The sequence below is a fragment of the Orcinus orca genome, chromosome 19, assembly GCF_937001465.1.
Source record: "Orcinus orca chromosome 19, mOrcOrc1.1, whole genome shotgun sequence".
Taxonomy (NCBI): domain Eukaryota; kingdom Metazoa; phylum Chordata; class Mammalia; order Artiodactyla; family Delphinidae; genus Orcinus; species Orcinus orca.
In genome coordinates this window covers 15,041,562-15,057,962 of record NC_064577.1, presented here as the reverse complement: position 1 = coordinate 15,057,962, position 16,401 = coordinate 15,041,562, and the positions used below count along the sequence as shown (strand labels likewise).

Here is a 16,401-nt window from a genome sequence, read left to right as displayed (position 1 = left end):
CTGGGGAAATGGGGCAGTCTTTATTTAAACACACGTTCAACTTTGAAAACAGCAGCCAATTTGATTTAAATGAAATAGACTTAAATAGTAATTCAAGTCATTCAAAAAGTGCTTAGTTGCTGTCAGTGTGATAGGAGAAACATATTTGTGCAGTGGAATGTCACCTGGGTCCCCATTTTTCATAATTCTGTGGATGTCAATTTCAATTTTTAGGAAATACCCTCTAACCATTTTATTTATTTTTTAACATCTTTATTGAAGTATAATTGCTTTATAATGTTGTGTTAGTTTCTGCTGTATAACAAAGTGAACCACCTATATGTATACATATATCCCCATATCCCCTCCCTTCTAACCATTGTAAAATTAAGGCAGATGCATCTCGATGCATTTGATTATATCGGAAAACTAGATGATGATTTTGTTATACTATTTTATTTCTCAAGAATTCTTGAAGCATGGTCCTGGGTGGTCACTGCAAGGTGTTTTATCTCCAATCTAACAGGCAAATCATAGGTATTAGAAGAATTCTTACATAATCATTCTATTTTTGGAGAAACTCTGGTCACCCAAAACAATGGATATTTACTTTGCTTTACTTAACAAACACACGATGGGCAATACATTTATTTAGGGTTCAACTCCAGGTCTTAAACCTTTCCTTACCCCACCCCCAATAAAAAGAACCTCCCACCCCACTTTTCTCCTGCACTCTCTATGCCCTTCCCCTGCGTAAGCTTTCTTTAGAACTCTTATAATACTCTGGCATTATAATACACTATTAGGGATTATATTACATTATTTTCTACCCATCTTTCTCAGTAGGTTGTAAACACCCCAGAGGTGTATTTTCAGTCCCTGGAAGACTCCCAGATGCTGAAGAAATATTTACTGAATGAATGAAGACGTGATCTTTGACCTTTGACTTAGCGACAGCACCTCCAGGAGAAGGTGACAGGGTGGTAGAGATTCTAGGAACATTGGACTCAGAGCAATTGGAGAAAATAAGGAGAATTAGACAAGAGCAGAGAATTAGAAAGCAAGGCCAAACTGTGTCTTTAAATGTTTGAAGGGCTTTGGTCAAATGCAAGGCAGAACCTTGCATGGTCCTGCTCTGAGGGCAAAACTAAGGCAAATGAGTAAATGGGACCCAGGAGATTTGGTGTCAAGTTGTAGGTTGAACTTATACAATTTCTTATACTTGACCATTCTGACCTACAAGAAATAGCAATTTCATGTGGTTCCACTCCATAAAACAGAACCATCTCATGCCTGAAAGGCCCAACCACAGACTGGGTTGCTAAGAGAGGTAGTGAGCTCTCCATCTCTGGGTGGATTTTAGAAGTTTGACATTACGGAGGTATTGTGAAGAAGATTAGTGCATCAGGTGGGAAGTTGTCTTACCACCGTAGTAACAGATTTATAGTAATCACGGTGACTGTATCTTTGATTCTTAAAATATTTAAATGTAAGCTCTTTTCTTGTTTATTTAGAAGTCCTCACAAAAAAAAGGCCATTAAACCAATAAGAGGTTTAAATTATATTTTTAAAATATCCATTTTTAACCGTCATCGTTGTAGACACACGAAATTCATTACGCTATATACAGGCTGAAAATGGCAAGTTCAGTGGTAGGACAGAGGGCATCGTGGAAAGAGTGTAGGATACGGCACAGATCCCTGGGTTCACACAGCCCTGGTCTGCCATTAACCAGCTGTGAGACTTAAAGCAAGACATTTGATTTTTCTAAGCTTCCTTTTCCTAACCTGCAAATAGGTTAGAGTTACAGCGGAAGTGCCTTTGTACAACTTCAATAAACGGTAGGTGCAGTAATTAATCTTCATTACCCTGGTGTCATTAGATCAGGTTGGTGGCTGAGAGATGTATAATAGCTAACACACAGACGCTCCTTTTAGAGACGGAAGCTACATAGAGCATGGGGTCCCAGGCAGCTGGCTGGACCAGCCAGCTACTATTCTAACGAAAAACTGTGCAGCCTTTACTAGGGTGGTGAGGGTGGGTTCCATCTGTGCCGTGACCCCACAAACAGCAAGCCTCTTCTCGGGAGAGGCCGCACATCTTAAAAGAAATGCCTTCAGAATTCATTAAGGGTGAGCACAAAGCAGACATTCATAGATGAAAATCTCAAAGGTCATTGGGAAACGGTTTTCTTCACCTTCTGATGGAGGCCGACCTCATGCGGCTAATGTCCTACGTGACCGAGGGCTCAGGCCCGGCTAAAACGGAAGCGGCCCAATTAGGCCAAAATGAAAAGAGGCAGCGAAAGGGCTGGAGACTGAGGAAAGAGCAAAGGAAAAGCGCTGTAGATTCGGTCAGTTTATTACGTATCTGCCCGCTAATCACCGCGCATGAAGCCTCAGCAGGAAATCATCTTGTCTCCAAGTGAATCACAGCTTTACAGCAATTTGACAATGAAAGAAATGGGGGTTCTCTCCAAGCTGCTTACTTACTACATTGTTTGAGGGAAGAGGCTTTGGGGAGAAACATAAACAGGGCACCTGCAGAATCTGCAATATTATGACACAAAAATGAACTCTCTGTGTGTGATGTGTCCATGTGTCGTATGCGGTGTTGTGTGCACAGTGTATGTATGTCCGTGTGTGTAGTGTGTGACTGCGTCTGTGTATGCACAATATGTGTGGTATGTGTGAGTGTGGTGTGTGTATGTATGTGTAGTGTTGCGTGCATATGTGCAGTGTCTGTATGGATGAGTGTGGTATGTAATGTGTATGTATGTGTAGTGTTGCGTGCATATGTGCAGTGTGTGTGTGTGTGTGTAATGTGTATGTGTAGCGTTGTGTGCATACGTGCAGTGTATGTATGAGTGTGGTGTATAATGTGTGTATGTACGTGTAGCGCTATGTGCGTCTCTGTGAGTGTGGTGTGTATAATGTGTGTGTGTTTAATGTGTGTGTGTGAGTGCATGCTCACTGAAGCATGGAGCAGGAAGGCAGGGTGAGGGTAGGAATCAAGAGGCAGCTGAAGACTCTCTTCCCCTTTGATTTTTGACTGTTGCTTCAAATTGCAAAGATTTTATATACTTTTGGGATTTCCTTAGTAAGGCCCTTTCATGGAATGGGAATTATAATTTTACCCAAATGACTTATTCAGAAAAAAAGACCTAGAAATCATGTGGTAAAAATAGTGTGTGCAAATGCAGGATAGAGTGTGTCAGGACAGAAGAAAACCACAAAACCAGTGTGGGACCCTCAAAAGGGAGGGAGGAGGGAGGGAGGGAGGGAGGGAGGGGAAGAGACCTTTAGAATCGCTGGGAGACGGCTGAGTTTGGTGGAAAGACAATACTTGGAACCCTGTTCCCCTGGGTACCGGGTGCCAATCCCAGGTAAACCTCGCTGAGCCTGTGACTTTAGGCAAGTTCATTTATGTGTCAAACTTAATGGTGCTCATTTGTTAAAATAAAGGTTCTTATATCCAGCTCTTACGAAGGTTTTAAGGCTGCAGTTCTGGCACGAGACAGGCTATTGAAAATTGTTAGTTCTTTCTTGGTCTATCCTTCCTTTCCCTCCCAAGGGCTGGCACGCTAAGAGACGAGCTGCGTCATGGGGATGGAGAGGAGCAGGAAGAGGAGGAGGAGGAGGAGGAGGACCGCGGTTTGCGGCGAAGGCAATTACTCCGCGCCGCTGCAGACAGACCTGCAGGAGGACAGCACCTCCGGCCAAGCAGGCCCTGCCCCCACCTTCACTTAGCAGGTGCCCAGAGGGGAAGCATCAATCGGCACAATAAAACTTTCTTGTTTCAAAGAGCAAGAGCAAAAGAGCAAAAGGAAAAAAGCCACACAAATCAGAGGGAAAAAAATGAGAGAGAGCGATGAAGACTAAAAACCAGCCCTAAACAACTTAACCCTGGACACGAGCAGGCAGAGAGGGAAACGCGCTGATGTCATTTTATTAACATCTCAGGGGCCACAAAGTGTACAGAACGGCAAGATGTATAAGGCCGGGTTCATGCTAATTCTTGCCAGAGAGAAGTAGATTAATCTCATTTCAAACAGGCATCCATCACAGAGATACACAGAATGTTAACTAAAGGGCAACATGAAATATGCCTGGAGCAGATCGATAAGTCTGTGTCCCACTGCACTGAGCTGAGGGGGGAAGAGACGAGGGAGCTGGGGGCCAGGGGGTGAGTCTGAGCAAGTGTCTGGGAGACAAAAGATGAAAGGGGAGAAATACCAGGACAAGGGAAAGGAGCAGCCATGGGAAAAGGGAGAATCAGGTAAATGTAGGGTGTACAAAGAGCCAAGAGAAACTGAAAGAGAGAGAGAGGAAAACAGGGAAGGGGAAGGGAGACCAGCAGAAAGGGAAGGAAGAGGGAAAAGGAAGGCAAGGCGAAATCGGTGGAGAAAAGCAGTGGTGGAATTTGGCCTAAGAGCAGAGAAGTGAAGCAGAGCCAGGGACCGAAAATGGAAGAGAGGAAGGGGCAGGAAGACAGAGCGGGTGACACTCAACTCATCTTCTAATTAAACTGGGGCAACTTCTTTTTATGCACCTGTGCCCTTGATTCAGAAAGAAAAAGCAGCCTGAGAGCAGACTATTGTGAGGGTAATGACTCCAGGGAGACTGGTGGCCTAGGCTGCTTATTTTTACTGAATAAACCCAGCAGATTAGGCGCCCCAGCGTTAGGATAGCTGTCTATATGCAAAGTCCCATCATTAGCATGTGTGCAGCGCCGAGCGCAGCCCAACAGCCTTGCAGAGCTGAGCGTTGCTTCCTGGCCTCCGGGTGAGGACCACTCTCAAGGCTGGACAGCCTGCACACAGTAAAGGCAGTTGTCTGCCGCGTTCACCCTGGTGGCCAGGGGCAGGGTGCAGCAGGAGAGTGTCTGTCACCTCTGGCTGAACGAGAGCAAAGGGGCTGGTGCCGGAGAGGAAGGGACGGAGTGGAGGGGGAGGAGAGGGGAGGCTGCTCATCAAGAGCCACGGTAGAAACGGCTGCGGAAAAAGGATCCATTTAGGATAAAGCGAGATATCAATTATTTATACTCTCTGTGATCCCGGTGAAGGATTTAAGGTGAGCCTTTCGTCTCGCTTTCTCGCTTATACATTTTGTCTGTCTCTATTCCCTCTCCCGTCTTTGTTCCCTGGAGAATTCCTACTCCAGTTCTGAAATTCATTTCCTCTTGTGCTCCCACCTTCTCAGACCTTCTATAGGTTAGAGACCCCTCCTTCTTGCTCCCAATAACACGCCAATTTTGCTTTTTTCATGGCACTTAATACGCCTCAGTGAAACTTCCTGATTCTGTGTCTTTGCATCCCTGGATCTCCTCCATCTGTCTCTATCTTCTCCTGGGCCATGGCTACTGGTCCATGGGCTTCTTACAAGCAAAGCTGTACCCCAGCCACCGTCCTACCTCCAGGTCCCAGCTCAGTGCCTGGTGCATGGTGCCTGGTGCATGGCAGTGCTGGGCCGATGCTTTTTGAGCTGGAATGAACAGATTCAATTTCACTCTCTCCTATCCTCATAATCCCATGGTTTGTGCCACTTATCACAGCCTCCCCCAATATAGCCCCTCTCTTTTTCCCAAATCTCTGCTGATCATGGCTAGAAACATGATTCTGATTCCTTCTCAGTCCTGACTGCTATTGTCTTAATCTTGAACTTGACCCTGAATTTCCCAAATTATTTTTAGGACAAGTATTTATTTTGTTTTATCATGCCCACTACTCTCCCTGCAAAGTTCAATCAGTAAATACAGAGTTGCAAAGTGTGAAAACACCTGTTAACCACACTAAACTCTAAAACAATCAAAAGAGAAAGCCTTATGCTTTCTCACCTTGGTCCTTAAACTAACATTCATATTAACTTTTAAACAACTGCTGGAGGGGAGCCACAACTTTGAGCAAAAGTCGTATTTCTTTTGCACAGGGATTCATGCTAGTCTTGTAGTTTTCAGAGCAACCTTGAGGGTGGGAGAGTGGAGTTCAAAGCAGTGGCTTTGTGGGAATGGCCAGCTGCATCCGGTCAGCTCGCTGGTATTTTGCATGAGATTTCTAGCAAGAAGATTATGGGTAATTTGAAAAACAACTGTATTTGTCGATTGATTCCTTCGGCCTTCTTTCTGAGTCTATGATCAGAATTTCCTAAACTTCTAGTACGGTAAAACTACCATTACATGATGACCAATCAAAATAGTTGTTGAATCATGGGTTTTTCCAGCCAAGAAGGGGTGGGGGGTGGGGTAACCACCATGTTGTCTTGGACCTTTTCTTACTCTGTTTTTTACTTTTTCATTTTTATTTGGTCATCCTATAGGCAGACACAAACATGGAATAAAGAAAAGAAAGGCCAAATTTTGATCTAATAATACAGCATGGGAATTGCAGATACATTATAATTCTCTTAGTGCATTCTCCATACACAAAATGTAATGAAAAGGAGATAAAACTTAATTGCCATTAGAGAATAAAATAGGATTTCCACTTACATCTTGAAAGGCAGCTAGTCTTAAAAATTAATTCATTTGGGGACTTCTCTGGTGATGCAGTGGATAAGACTCCACACTCCCAATGCTGGGGGCCCAGGTTCGTTCCCTGGTCAGGGAACTAGATCCCACACGCATGATGCAACTAAGAGTTCACGTGCCCCAACTAAGAAGCCCACCTGCCACAACTAAGACCTGGTGCAACCAAATAAATAAGTAAATAAAAAAAATAATTCATTTGATAAATGTTCAGGTTTCTTCCTCACTTTTTTTTTTTGAAATCTTAAATACTACACTTTTTTAAAAAATCGAAGTACAGCTGATTTACAATGTTGTGTTAGTTTCAGGTGTACAGCAAAGCAATTGTTATACATATATCCATTCTTTTTCAGATTTTTTTCCATATAGGTTATTACAACATATTGAGCAGAGTTCCCTGTGCTGTACAGTAGGTCCTTGTTGATTATCTATTTTATATATAGTAGTGCGTGTATGTTCATCCCAAACTCCTAATTTATCCCTCCCCCCACCCTTTGTTAACCACAAGTTTGTTTTCTATGTCCCTGGGTCTATTTCTGCTGTGTAAATAAGTTCATTTGTACCATTTCTTTTAGATTCCACATGTAAATGATATCACATATTTGTCTTTCTCTGTCTGATTTACTTCACTTCCTATGATAATCTCTAGGTCCCTGCATGTTGCTGCGAATGGCATGACTTCATTCTTTGTTATGGCTGTTACTTTCTGGATCCCTGGACGGCTCCCTCCTGCATGGAGCCGGGGGCCTGACAGGAACGAGAACACTCACCTGCACCATGCCCAGTCGCCCCAGGAAGCCATCCAATCGCACGAAGACCACAGAGGACTGGAAATCCCACTCCTGGACTTCCTGGTTCTCTTTGAAGTAAGAATGGAGATTCTCCCTTCTGTCCTGGAACACCAGCTTGAAGAAGCTCAAGGTGTCCACGACCACTTGCAGTTTTCTCTGACTTTCTTCCACCTCACTTCTCAGGAGGTCTTCTGGGCTGAGATAATTAGAGGCCTGGAGGGCAGACAGGTTAGTGGCACTAAGCCTGGCTACAGGTACAGGACGGCCCACAACTCTGCCAAGCCCACAGCTCTCAACTGAGTAACTGCCCAACCAACGTTTTTCAGAAGCCTAATATAGGAAACGTCGGACCCCATCCTCAGTTCCACAGGTAGACTGGAACCTGGGTTCAAGCCACAGTCAGTGATTGAAAGTGACCAACCAGAGACAAGGAAACACAGTAAGACTTTCCTTGGGCTAGCTGGGGCTGGGCAGGTGTCCTTTCCAGGTGTTTCGTTGTGACTCATTGGCTTTCTATAGTAAATAATTCGAGTGCACAAATTCTTTGAACCAGAGGCTTGAACCTGGAAAGCTGTGAGTCTGAATCCACTGGACAGCTATCTTCACCACCACAGGGAGGGGCCAAAATAACTGGGTCCTGGTGACCTCATCCAGGCCTCACTGTAATCCAGGGCTGAAGCCAACCTTTCCTTGGACTTCTGAGATAAATGAGCCAATAGGTTATCTTTTTGTTGATGCTAGTTTGCGTTGGGTTTTCTTAGACTTTCAATCGTAAGAGTCCTGGCTGACAAACATGCAGTGATGGAACATCGCTGGTCTAGGAGTCAAACAATTAGCTTCCGGTCCTGGGTTGGGTGACCTCTGGTGACTCAGTTAAACTCCCTGAGCTGTAGCCCTCATCGTTAAATAATAATAGTAAATTAACAAGGTTCTCCCTGCCCACCTCGCAGGGTTCATGCACAAATGACGGGGATGTCACAGCACTTTGTAGCCTTCAACGTGCTCCACAGATGTGAGCCAATCTGGGGGGCTGATCACCCAAACCTTGTTAAAGGCCTCATTCTGTTTACAGGTGCCCTCCTCAAGGTTTACGCTGCACTGGTTGGTGCTGCGTGGGTCCCTAAGGAGCATAGAGCGTGTGAGCCAAGAAGCTGTTTCTACATAGCTCACGGGCAGTGAGTTCTTAGCACGTGGGGGCATGATGTGAGCCTTGCCATACAGGATCACACTGGAGCCTCACAGCCACCCAGCAACTCTCCGAGGCAGGTCCTCTTCTTCCCACCCTTGCACAGAGGGAGAGTGAGGCACAGGGCAGGTGAGAGACTCACCCAGGCACATACAGCTGACAAGTAGTGATGCGGGATGTGGCACAGGGACACCTGACTCCAGAGGCAGCATTCTTAGCTGCTGGGCTTTGCTACTGACCTAATACCAGGCCATTAAGATCCTTAAGGAGGTTGAAATTTACCACCCCAACCCTGCGCCTGACCCGGGTCCTCCCAAGGATCCCAGCAGGACTGAGAACACCTTTGTGAGTTACTGGCTGTGATGATAAAACAATTCAAGTCTGAGAACCCTTTGGACCCTAATTATTTCCCTGCCCTGAGAACAATGGACACTTTATTCTTCTCATGACTCAGAGCCATCCAGTGAGAGGTTGGGGAATCCTGGGTGCAAACCTGCTGGACCAGAAGGTTGCAGATCTCCTGCAGCAGCACCATCAGGCGCCCAGGGCAGCGGTACAGCTCACACGTGGCCCAGATCAGGCAGACCACGTGCAGCAGAGGCCACAGCCGTGGCTTCACCTCAGGAAACTCCAGGCTCTCGAGCGTTTCCAGGTGGCGGTGCAGCGGCACCAGGTGCGTGTGGATGTCCCGCGCTTCCATCAGAGCTGGAAGGAATTGGAGACGATGGTCACCTTCCTGGCTTGAGGCTCACACCCACGGAGCGAAGCCCTGGGGCCTGGGAGTGAAGGATCTGCAAAGCAATGGTTGCGATCTCTTCCTGCACTAAGGGAGCAGAGAGGGCTGGTCCCTGAAAACTTTCTAGCTCTTATGAGGAAACACTGAAAACAGAAGAGCCTGGGCAGCTGGGATAGTGGTCTGAGGAGGCTCTCTTATAAAAGTCCTGTATCTGGACCTCTTCCTGGCCCTCCCAGCCCCAGTCTGGTGCTCTGCGTGTAGAAGACGCTCAGTAACTGTTTGCTGTTTCCTTTGCTGCTGTTAACTCCAAGGCAATACAAGACAGATGACAGAGGACAGGTTTTAGAGTCAGAGAGATCTGCCTTCAAATGCCGATACATCAAATGTATGCCCTTGGGCATGTTTAACCTCTCTGAACCTCAACAACAGGCTGAACAGTAACTAACTTAAAGGTTTCTCATGAAGGTCTGAGGGCAGCACACACAGAATCTTCATATACAGCTAGCTCAGTGCCTGGACCAAAGCAGGCGTTCCATACATGGTAATGTCTCTGATAAGTAGTTGCTAATAAAGAATCTCGTGAAGCTCTTACAGAGGAGAAGTCACAGGGAATACAGAAATAGCCCAGGCTGATTATGGAAAGGTTCTGCTGGTATTCAAAGCCAGGAAATCTCCTGCCATTTCCTTTGAATGCAGGCAAGGAAAGAGAACGGCTTCCACCAGCCATCCTGTGGTGGCTGAGAGGGGAAATAGGAAAACCAGTAGCTCTGGGCACTAATTCTGCAGAGCCACTTACAGGGAATGCAAAAGTCCACTGAACAAACTGAACGGGAAGGGAGGGTTTATAAAGGCTGGTTCTTTCCTGGGCAGATAACCAGGCACTGTCACGTGACAGCAAATGGTCTTGGGTTATATTATGTGGATGAAGCTCTGCATTCATCCTAAAGGAAACTCAAAATATATATATATTACTGTATTTAGTAAGCAGTTTCAATATGCCAGGCACTGTCCAACTCACGAGACATATACCAACTCATAGAACACCCTGTGAGGTAGCTTTACTACTCCACTTTATAAGGAAAGACATTAAGATCTAAATAACTTGCCTAGACTGTGAATTGGCCACCCCTGCTCAGCTGAGTAAAAGGAAGATTATACCCCAAGCTTATCATGTTGAAGCCCTGGCTTGATGGCTGTGGGGCTCACTACACACAGTAGTTTGAGAGGTGTACTTTATATCCCAAATGGACTTGTGGGAAGGACTATGTGAATCCAATATTTGAAAGTCAGATGTCATGGTAAATTGATTAGAGCAGCGATTCTTAAATGGGGGAGCTGATGGAAGTATCAGAACCACTGTGGGGTGGGGGGTGTCAGAATCCAACAGCCACTCCAATGAGCACACGCTCAGGCTTTCACATGGGCCTCGAGGGAAGAGAAACTGAGACCATTGTGCCAGAGGAGCTTCCTTTTTATGTTATATTTTTTAATAAGCAAAATCTCCTTTAATCATACAAATAGGCATGCCCCTGATTTTTAAGAGCTCAACGTTTGAGGGCCAGCTCATCTATTCCAGGGTGCAATCACCTTGGCTCACAAGCCAAATGAAGTCAGAGATGAACAGAGTTAGGCGCACAGCTTTTAAAAAATGCAAATATAGGGACTTCCCTGGAGGTCCAGTGGTTAGGACCATTGCAGGGGGCTTGGGTTCAATCCCTGGCTGGGGACCTAAGATCCCACAAGCTGCACAGCACGACCAGAACAAAACGTAACAAAACAAAATTCAAACATAAACCCCAGCTGCACAGGGATATGTGTGGTTTGCTGATAAATCTTTAACAACAAGCCCTTCTGGGACAAAAGCCTTGATCTCAAAAGTCTTTAGCATTTGCCAGTTTCTGGGGTGTAAATACTCCCAATCTTCCCACCATGTCTGATCTCAAGCTACTAACTTGCAGTCATTGAGTGCTAGGGAGGGTTGCGTACAGTGGGCTCTCTTGAGAAACTGTGAGCCAGTCCACATCAGCTCCAGAGAATCCCTGGCCTTTACTTCTCTCCACACACATCTGCCTACAAATATCCTGGACTGGCAACTGGGCCGTACTGTGCCGACCCTGTTCCCTAGTGGCCAGAGGCGAGAACTCCCCACTTAGTTTTTACTGCCCTGGTCCTTTCCCCTCCAGCGTATCTTTACTTCCGGTTTCCAAGATTCTTCGTTGCCCAGTCAATTCCACTTCAGACAATCTTGCTCCCACACATTTGCCTACATCCTTTTAACCTCCTTCTTTACTTCCCACGTGCCCACTAATCCAGGACTATCTCTTTTCCTCTCCTTCTCTTCCATCCATCTGTAAGCCAAAGAACTACCCTGATTGTGACTGATAAGAACAATGCACATAGTGTATCTGTGCAGAATAAAGACAGATGCTCTGAAATGAGAAAATCAGTTGAAAGCTTCTAAAATATTTTTATTCTCCATAGACCCCACCAATATTTCTGACCAAGTCTCTACCTGGCAACTCTAATCAAAATTTCTTTTCTTCCATCATCGGGATTGAGTTATATATTTCAAGGATTTCTATTTTTGCAGTGGTGTTTCTCTGGCACTACTATGATGATATTGTTGTTTCTAACTTCTTTTCATTGCTGTCCTATACTCTTCTGCAAACAACTTTTAGAAGCTGGCCTGGGGAACCGAATCTTTTGTAACTATTAATCAATGTGAATGATTGTACTCTATTAACCTATTAATGTGAAAAATATATTTGGGGCTCTAAATAACCAACTCATAAATATACTTTTACTATATGTTTTATTTCAGGGCCTCAAATTTCAGTCCTTTGCATACCTCCTTTATGATATTTGTCATGACTGCCTACAACCTGTAGCATTACTTCATACTTTTCTCTAAATTGACTCTCATTTTAGCCTAAATAAAATCATATAAAATGAAAACTTTAAATCTCTACTATAAATGGAAAACTTGTATCATGTGCCCAAAAACGTTACCCGTTAGCACATTTTAAAATACACCTGTCCATACATCTCCCACAACCATCTCTCACACCAGCACTGGTACACATATCACTTTTGGGGACAGTATCTCATTTGAATTGGAGTGTAAATTGATTCCTCTGGCACACAAAATCTCTCACAGAAGCAATAAACTGAGACCCCAACAGGGACCCCATTCCAAGCCAGCTCTAGATGCTGGCAGAGCAGCCTCCGGGATGAGATTTTAGGGCCCGGAAGGACCTCAAAGACCAGCTACTTAAGCCAGTTCTTCTCTGTTATAAAGCACATGTAAGAAACTCCACCACTGGAACTTTCATTCCTTTATCTGAGTGGTTTCCAAACCCTGTGGGAGAAGGTGGGACAGGGGATCCATCAATGGGCTCTGGACACAGGACACTCCCTCTTTAGCAGAGCAAATACACCTTGGCAAGTTTTAAATTTTGGACTCACACAGGAGATTGCATTGAAGGAAAGTTCTGATAGAGAAAAAGTGTTTGAAAATCACTGCTTGGGTTAAGCTTAAATTATATGAAATTGCAAACACCTTTAAAAGCACATTCTGACCTACAATACTGAAGAGCTGGGAGGAGTTGTGATAGGAGAAAGGAAAGAAGCAAAGTGCACTGATGAGGAGACAGGGAGTCCTAAAAATTTTACCTCTTTCTAATTATAGACTTTGCTAGATTTGCAGTTTTGACAAGGGCCGATCTTGTCTGGTGCTCAGATGGCCAGGATATTGCAGTCCCATCTGACAGGCGCAAAAAAGGCAGAATGGAGCTAGAAATGGAACAGAGACTTCCCGAAGGGCCAGGGGGTGGAAGGAGGTAAATTGCAGAGATGGGGGATCACAAAGCGCATTTGCCAGTGCGGTAGAGTCAGTAAGGAACTTCCGCCTGCCCCACCTTACAGCAGCCCAGGGAAGCAGGTGGGAAGTGTGTGCGCTGTTCCATGGCACACTCAAAAGCTCAGAGAGGTGAGGCAACTCTGTCAAGGGCACAAAGTGCTGGAAATGCAGACAGAGTACAGGGCAGCTGCTTCCCTGCCTCTACATTTGGCCTTCTTGCCTCTGTGCTAGACTGTCTCAGGTTGGAGGCTATAAGGACTGGAAGCTGCTGAGATCAGAGAGGAAGCTAATTCAGCATAAATACGAAATTTGAGTCAATTTATGAAAATACTTGCGGGTCCTCACCTGCTACAACATCTCTGAACATGGCTTGGAAAGCTGGGAAGTAGCTGCTCTGAAGCTTGTCCAGAAGCCCCGCCATGCCCCTCACCTTTATCGTTCTCAGTTGATTATAAATGTATTCCAGATCCTCAGACCTGCAGCACCAGGAGAAGAGTGAACCCAGGTGAACATCAGGAAACACAAGTCATGCTGCGATGACCCACCCTCAGATAGAGAGAGGAAGCCTGCCTCAGGGTGCTTCCGCAGAGGCCTCTGTTCCAGAACAGTGAGGACCAAAGCCTGAGTCTGGAACACAGGTTCAGAGGGGCAGCTCCAGGAGGTAGCAGCTGGGAACACTGCTGTGACCATCTGGTGGCTCAAAAGCTTGGCAGCTGGAGGTCACTGGCTCTTGCAGGCAGGTTTGGGGTGGGGTGAGAGAGGTGTCAGGGTAAGGCTGCTGGAAGAGGGCCCCGCAGTAGGTCAGCAGAATGATCAGAAACCAGGCAAGAGGATGGGGCATCTCAGCACGGGGTGCAAGTGGGACTGGAGCCCTACAGGCATGCCTGGTCACATGACATGCAAGGACAGGGACACCTGCCTCAAACACCTGTCTGTCTCCTTTTGAGTAAAAGATTAATCAGCACAATGATAAACAGGAGCAGGGAAATGGAGAGGAAGAGGGGGAATGAGCAAGAGCAATAATTAGGTCTTTCGGGAACCTGTGGGGCTAAGACACAGTGGACAATGGACTAATGACCGCCTGGAACCTAGGAGACGCCGTTCAGTGGTGAACTGCCAAAACCCCTCTTTCTCCAGATCCTACAAAAAATGTGTGCATACTGACTGTCCAAGGAGAAGGGAGTAGACAGTAGAAAGTATGAAAGAGAGTTAATTAATTTTACATGTAATTGAAAGAGCCTTTGAAGAAATGCCAGAAGATACACTGACGGTAGCTCAAGAAACGAGGCATGACTATTGAACCTCGGGGAAAGTGTCAACTCCCAGTGCACAGAAGAACTGCATTGACCCAAATGACATCAAGCTGTCTGCTCCAGGGGTGATGAGAGACACCGAGCTGTCTGCTCCAGGGGTGATGAGAGATGCCTGGGGGTGGGACCAGACTCAATGGCTGCCTCCCCCAGCCCATTATCCTCTGAGAGACATCTGCTCCACAGGGTTTGAGCCTGTGCCTACCTGCTCTTCCAGAACTCCAACTCCACCTGTGGGGTGGGATTCTCCCCCTGTAGGAGAGGCTGGGAAGACTCCCTCTTGAGAACCACCTGGACTTGATGGCTCCACTGGATCACTGCAGACTCAATGGCATACATGACTGACTTATCCATAGAATCCAAGCTGTGAAAGACACAACAAATCTCCTGGGACACTGGAAATAGCTTAACTCTGGGTGTCCCCCAAAACAGAATCCCAAATCTTTTAAAAACAGGTGGGAAATTCCACTTAGTCCAGGCACTCTTTTTTTTTTTTTTTTTTTTTGTGGTACACGGGCCTCTCACTGTTGTGGCCTCTCCCGCTGCGGAGCACAGGCTCCGGATGTGCAGACTCAGTGGCCATGGCTCACGGGCCCAGCCGCTCTGCGGCACATGGGATCTTCCCAGACCGGGGCACGAACCCATGTCCCCTGCATCGACAGGCGGACTCCCAACCACTGCACCACCAGGGAAACCCAGTCCAAGCACTCTTAACTTTTGTTGGATAACAGGCTCTACCGAGTAGTCAGTGAAAAGTACAGATCTTCTCCTCAGACAAGCTGCTTATGCATGTGTGTATACAGTTATTCATACACAATTATTCAAGATTCAGAGGCTCGCCAATATTCTGAAGGCTAGTTTAAGAACTCCGAATCCTATGAAGTCCTTCTGTCAGTGCAGGAATACACTGGACAGAAAACATCCAAATGGTCACCCAACCCTTGCTTGAGTCCCACCAATGCCAGCCAGCTCCCTACTTGACAAGGCAGCACATTCCTCAGATCAGCTCTCCCTGGGAGACAGTTTGTCTCTACTTTGAACCACGTCTATCGCCCTGCCAGTCCCTCATTTGGTCTTAGTTCTGACCTCTGCAGTAAGAGGAAATAGGTTACTTTCTCCTCCACATGGCAAGCTATCAGACATCCAAACATTACTATCCTTTGTCCTCACTTTTCTAATGAAGAATGCAATTCCCATGCATTCCCCCCATACACCTTCTAAATAAACTAACTAACTAAGGATGTTTGGAAGGGATTAAAAATCAAAAATACATTTTGGTTGCCTTTTCACCAAGTCTGAACTGACAATAGTTCATGCCAAGAACCCAGGACATGGGTGACAAAGAAAGAGAATCTGTCATTTGCATTTTCATCCCAGAAACCTACCTTCACTTAATTTAATTAAATTCATATTTGCTGAGCAATGATATGGCACAAGTGATTATGGACGGTATTAAAGGGAGAAGATACTCACCTCCCTGAAATATGATCCAACCTTTTGGGAAATTATCAAATTTGAACAAAGGGAGACAAACTCAGCAATGATTATATACACACACAGTGAATGTTATTATGTTAAAAGAGAAAAGGAATAGGAAAAGGGTAATTTGAATTTATTTATTTTGAAAATTGTATATTTTTATTAAACCACAGTAAGTTTTACAGTTAACCGGGAAATTGCTTCAAATTATATATGTAGCAAATTACTTCCAACAGCAAAAACTCATTATAAAGTACATTGCTATCCCATGCATTACTTATTCTTCAGATAAAATCATGGGCCCTGAATACACAATGATGACATAATACATTTGGAGACTCCCGGCAATATGGCAGACCAAGCACATGTAGGAAGATGGCCTGTTGCCACAAACATATAGAAATGCTGGATAGAAGACGATTTAAAAATAGCATTTAGATATATAGCCTGGCTTGAATGAAAAAGAAAAGAATCCCCACAGGACAGAAGAAAACCTGGAATGGTAAGTGGAAGCTGATAGTTGGTATCACTCTTACATG

The 16,401-nt window shown here is 45.4% G+C and overlaps 1 protein-coding gene across 1 annotated transcript in view; it reads right to left on the bottom strand.

The window, feature by feature from the left end:
* DNAH9 (dynein axonemal heavy chain 9) overlaps positions 1-16,401 on the bottom strand; it is a 299,097-nt gene that overhangs the window by 272,913 nt on the left and 9,783 nt on the right. The window contains exons 3-6 of the mRNA XM_004266832.3: positions 14,589-14,747; positions 13,419-13,549; positions 8,972-9,183; positions 7,272-7,505 (exon numbers count right to left, since the gene is read on the bottom strand). Coding sequence (XP_004266880.1) covers positions 7,272-7,505; positions 8,972-9,183; positions 13,419-13,549; positions 14,589-14,747 — 736 coding nt within the window. The remainder of the gene's footprint in view (positions 1-7,271; positions 7,506-8,971; positions 9,184-13,418; positions 13,550-14,588; positions 14,748-16,401) is intronic.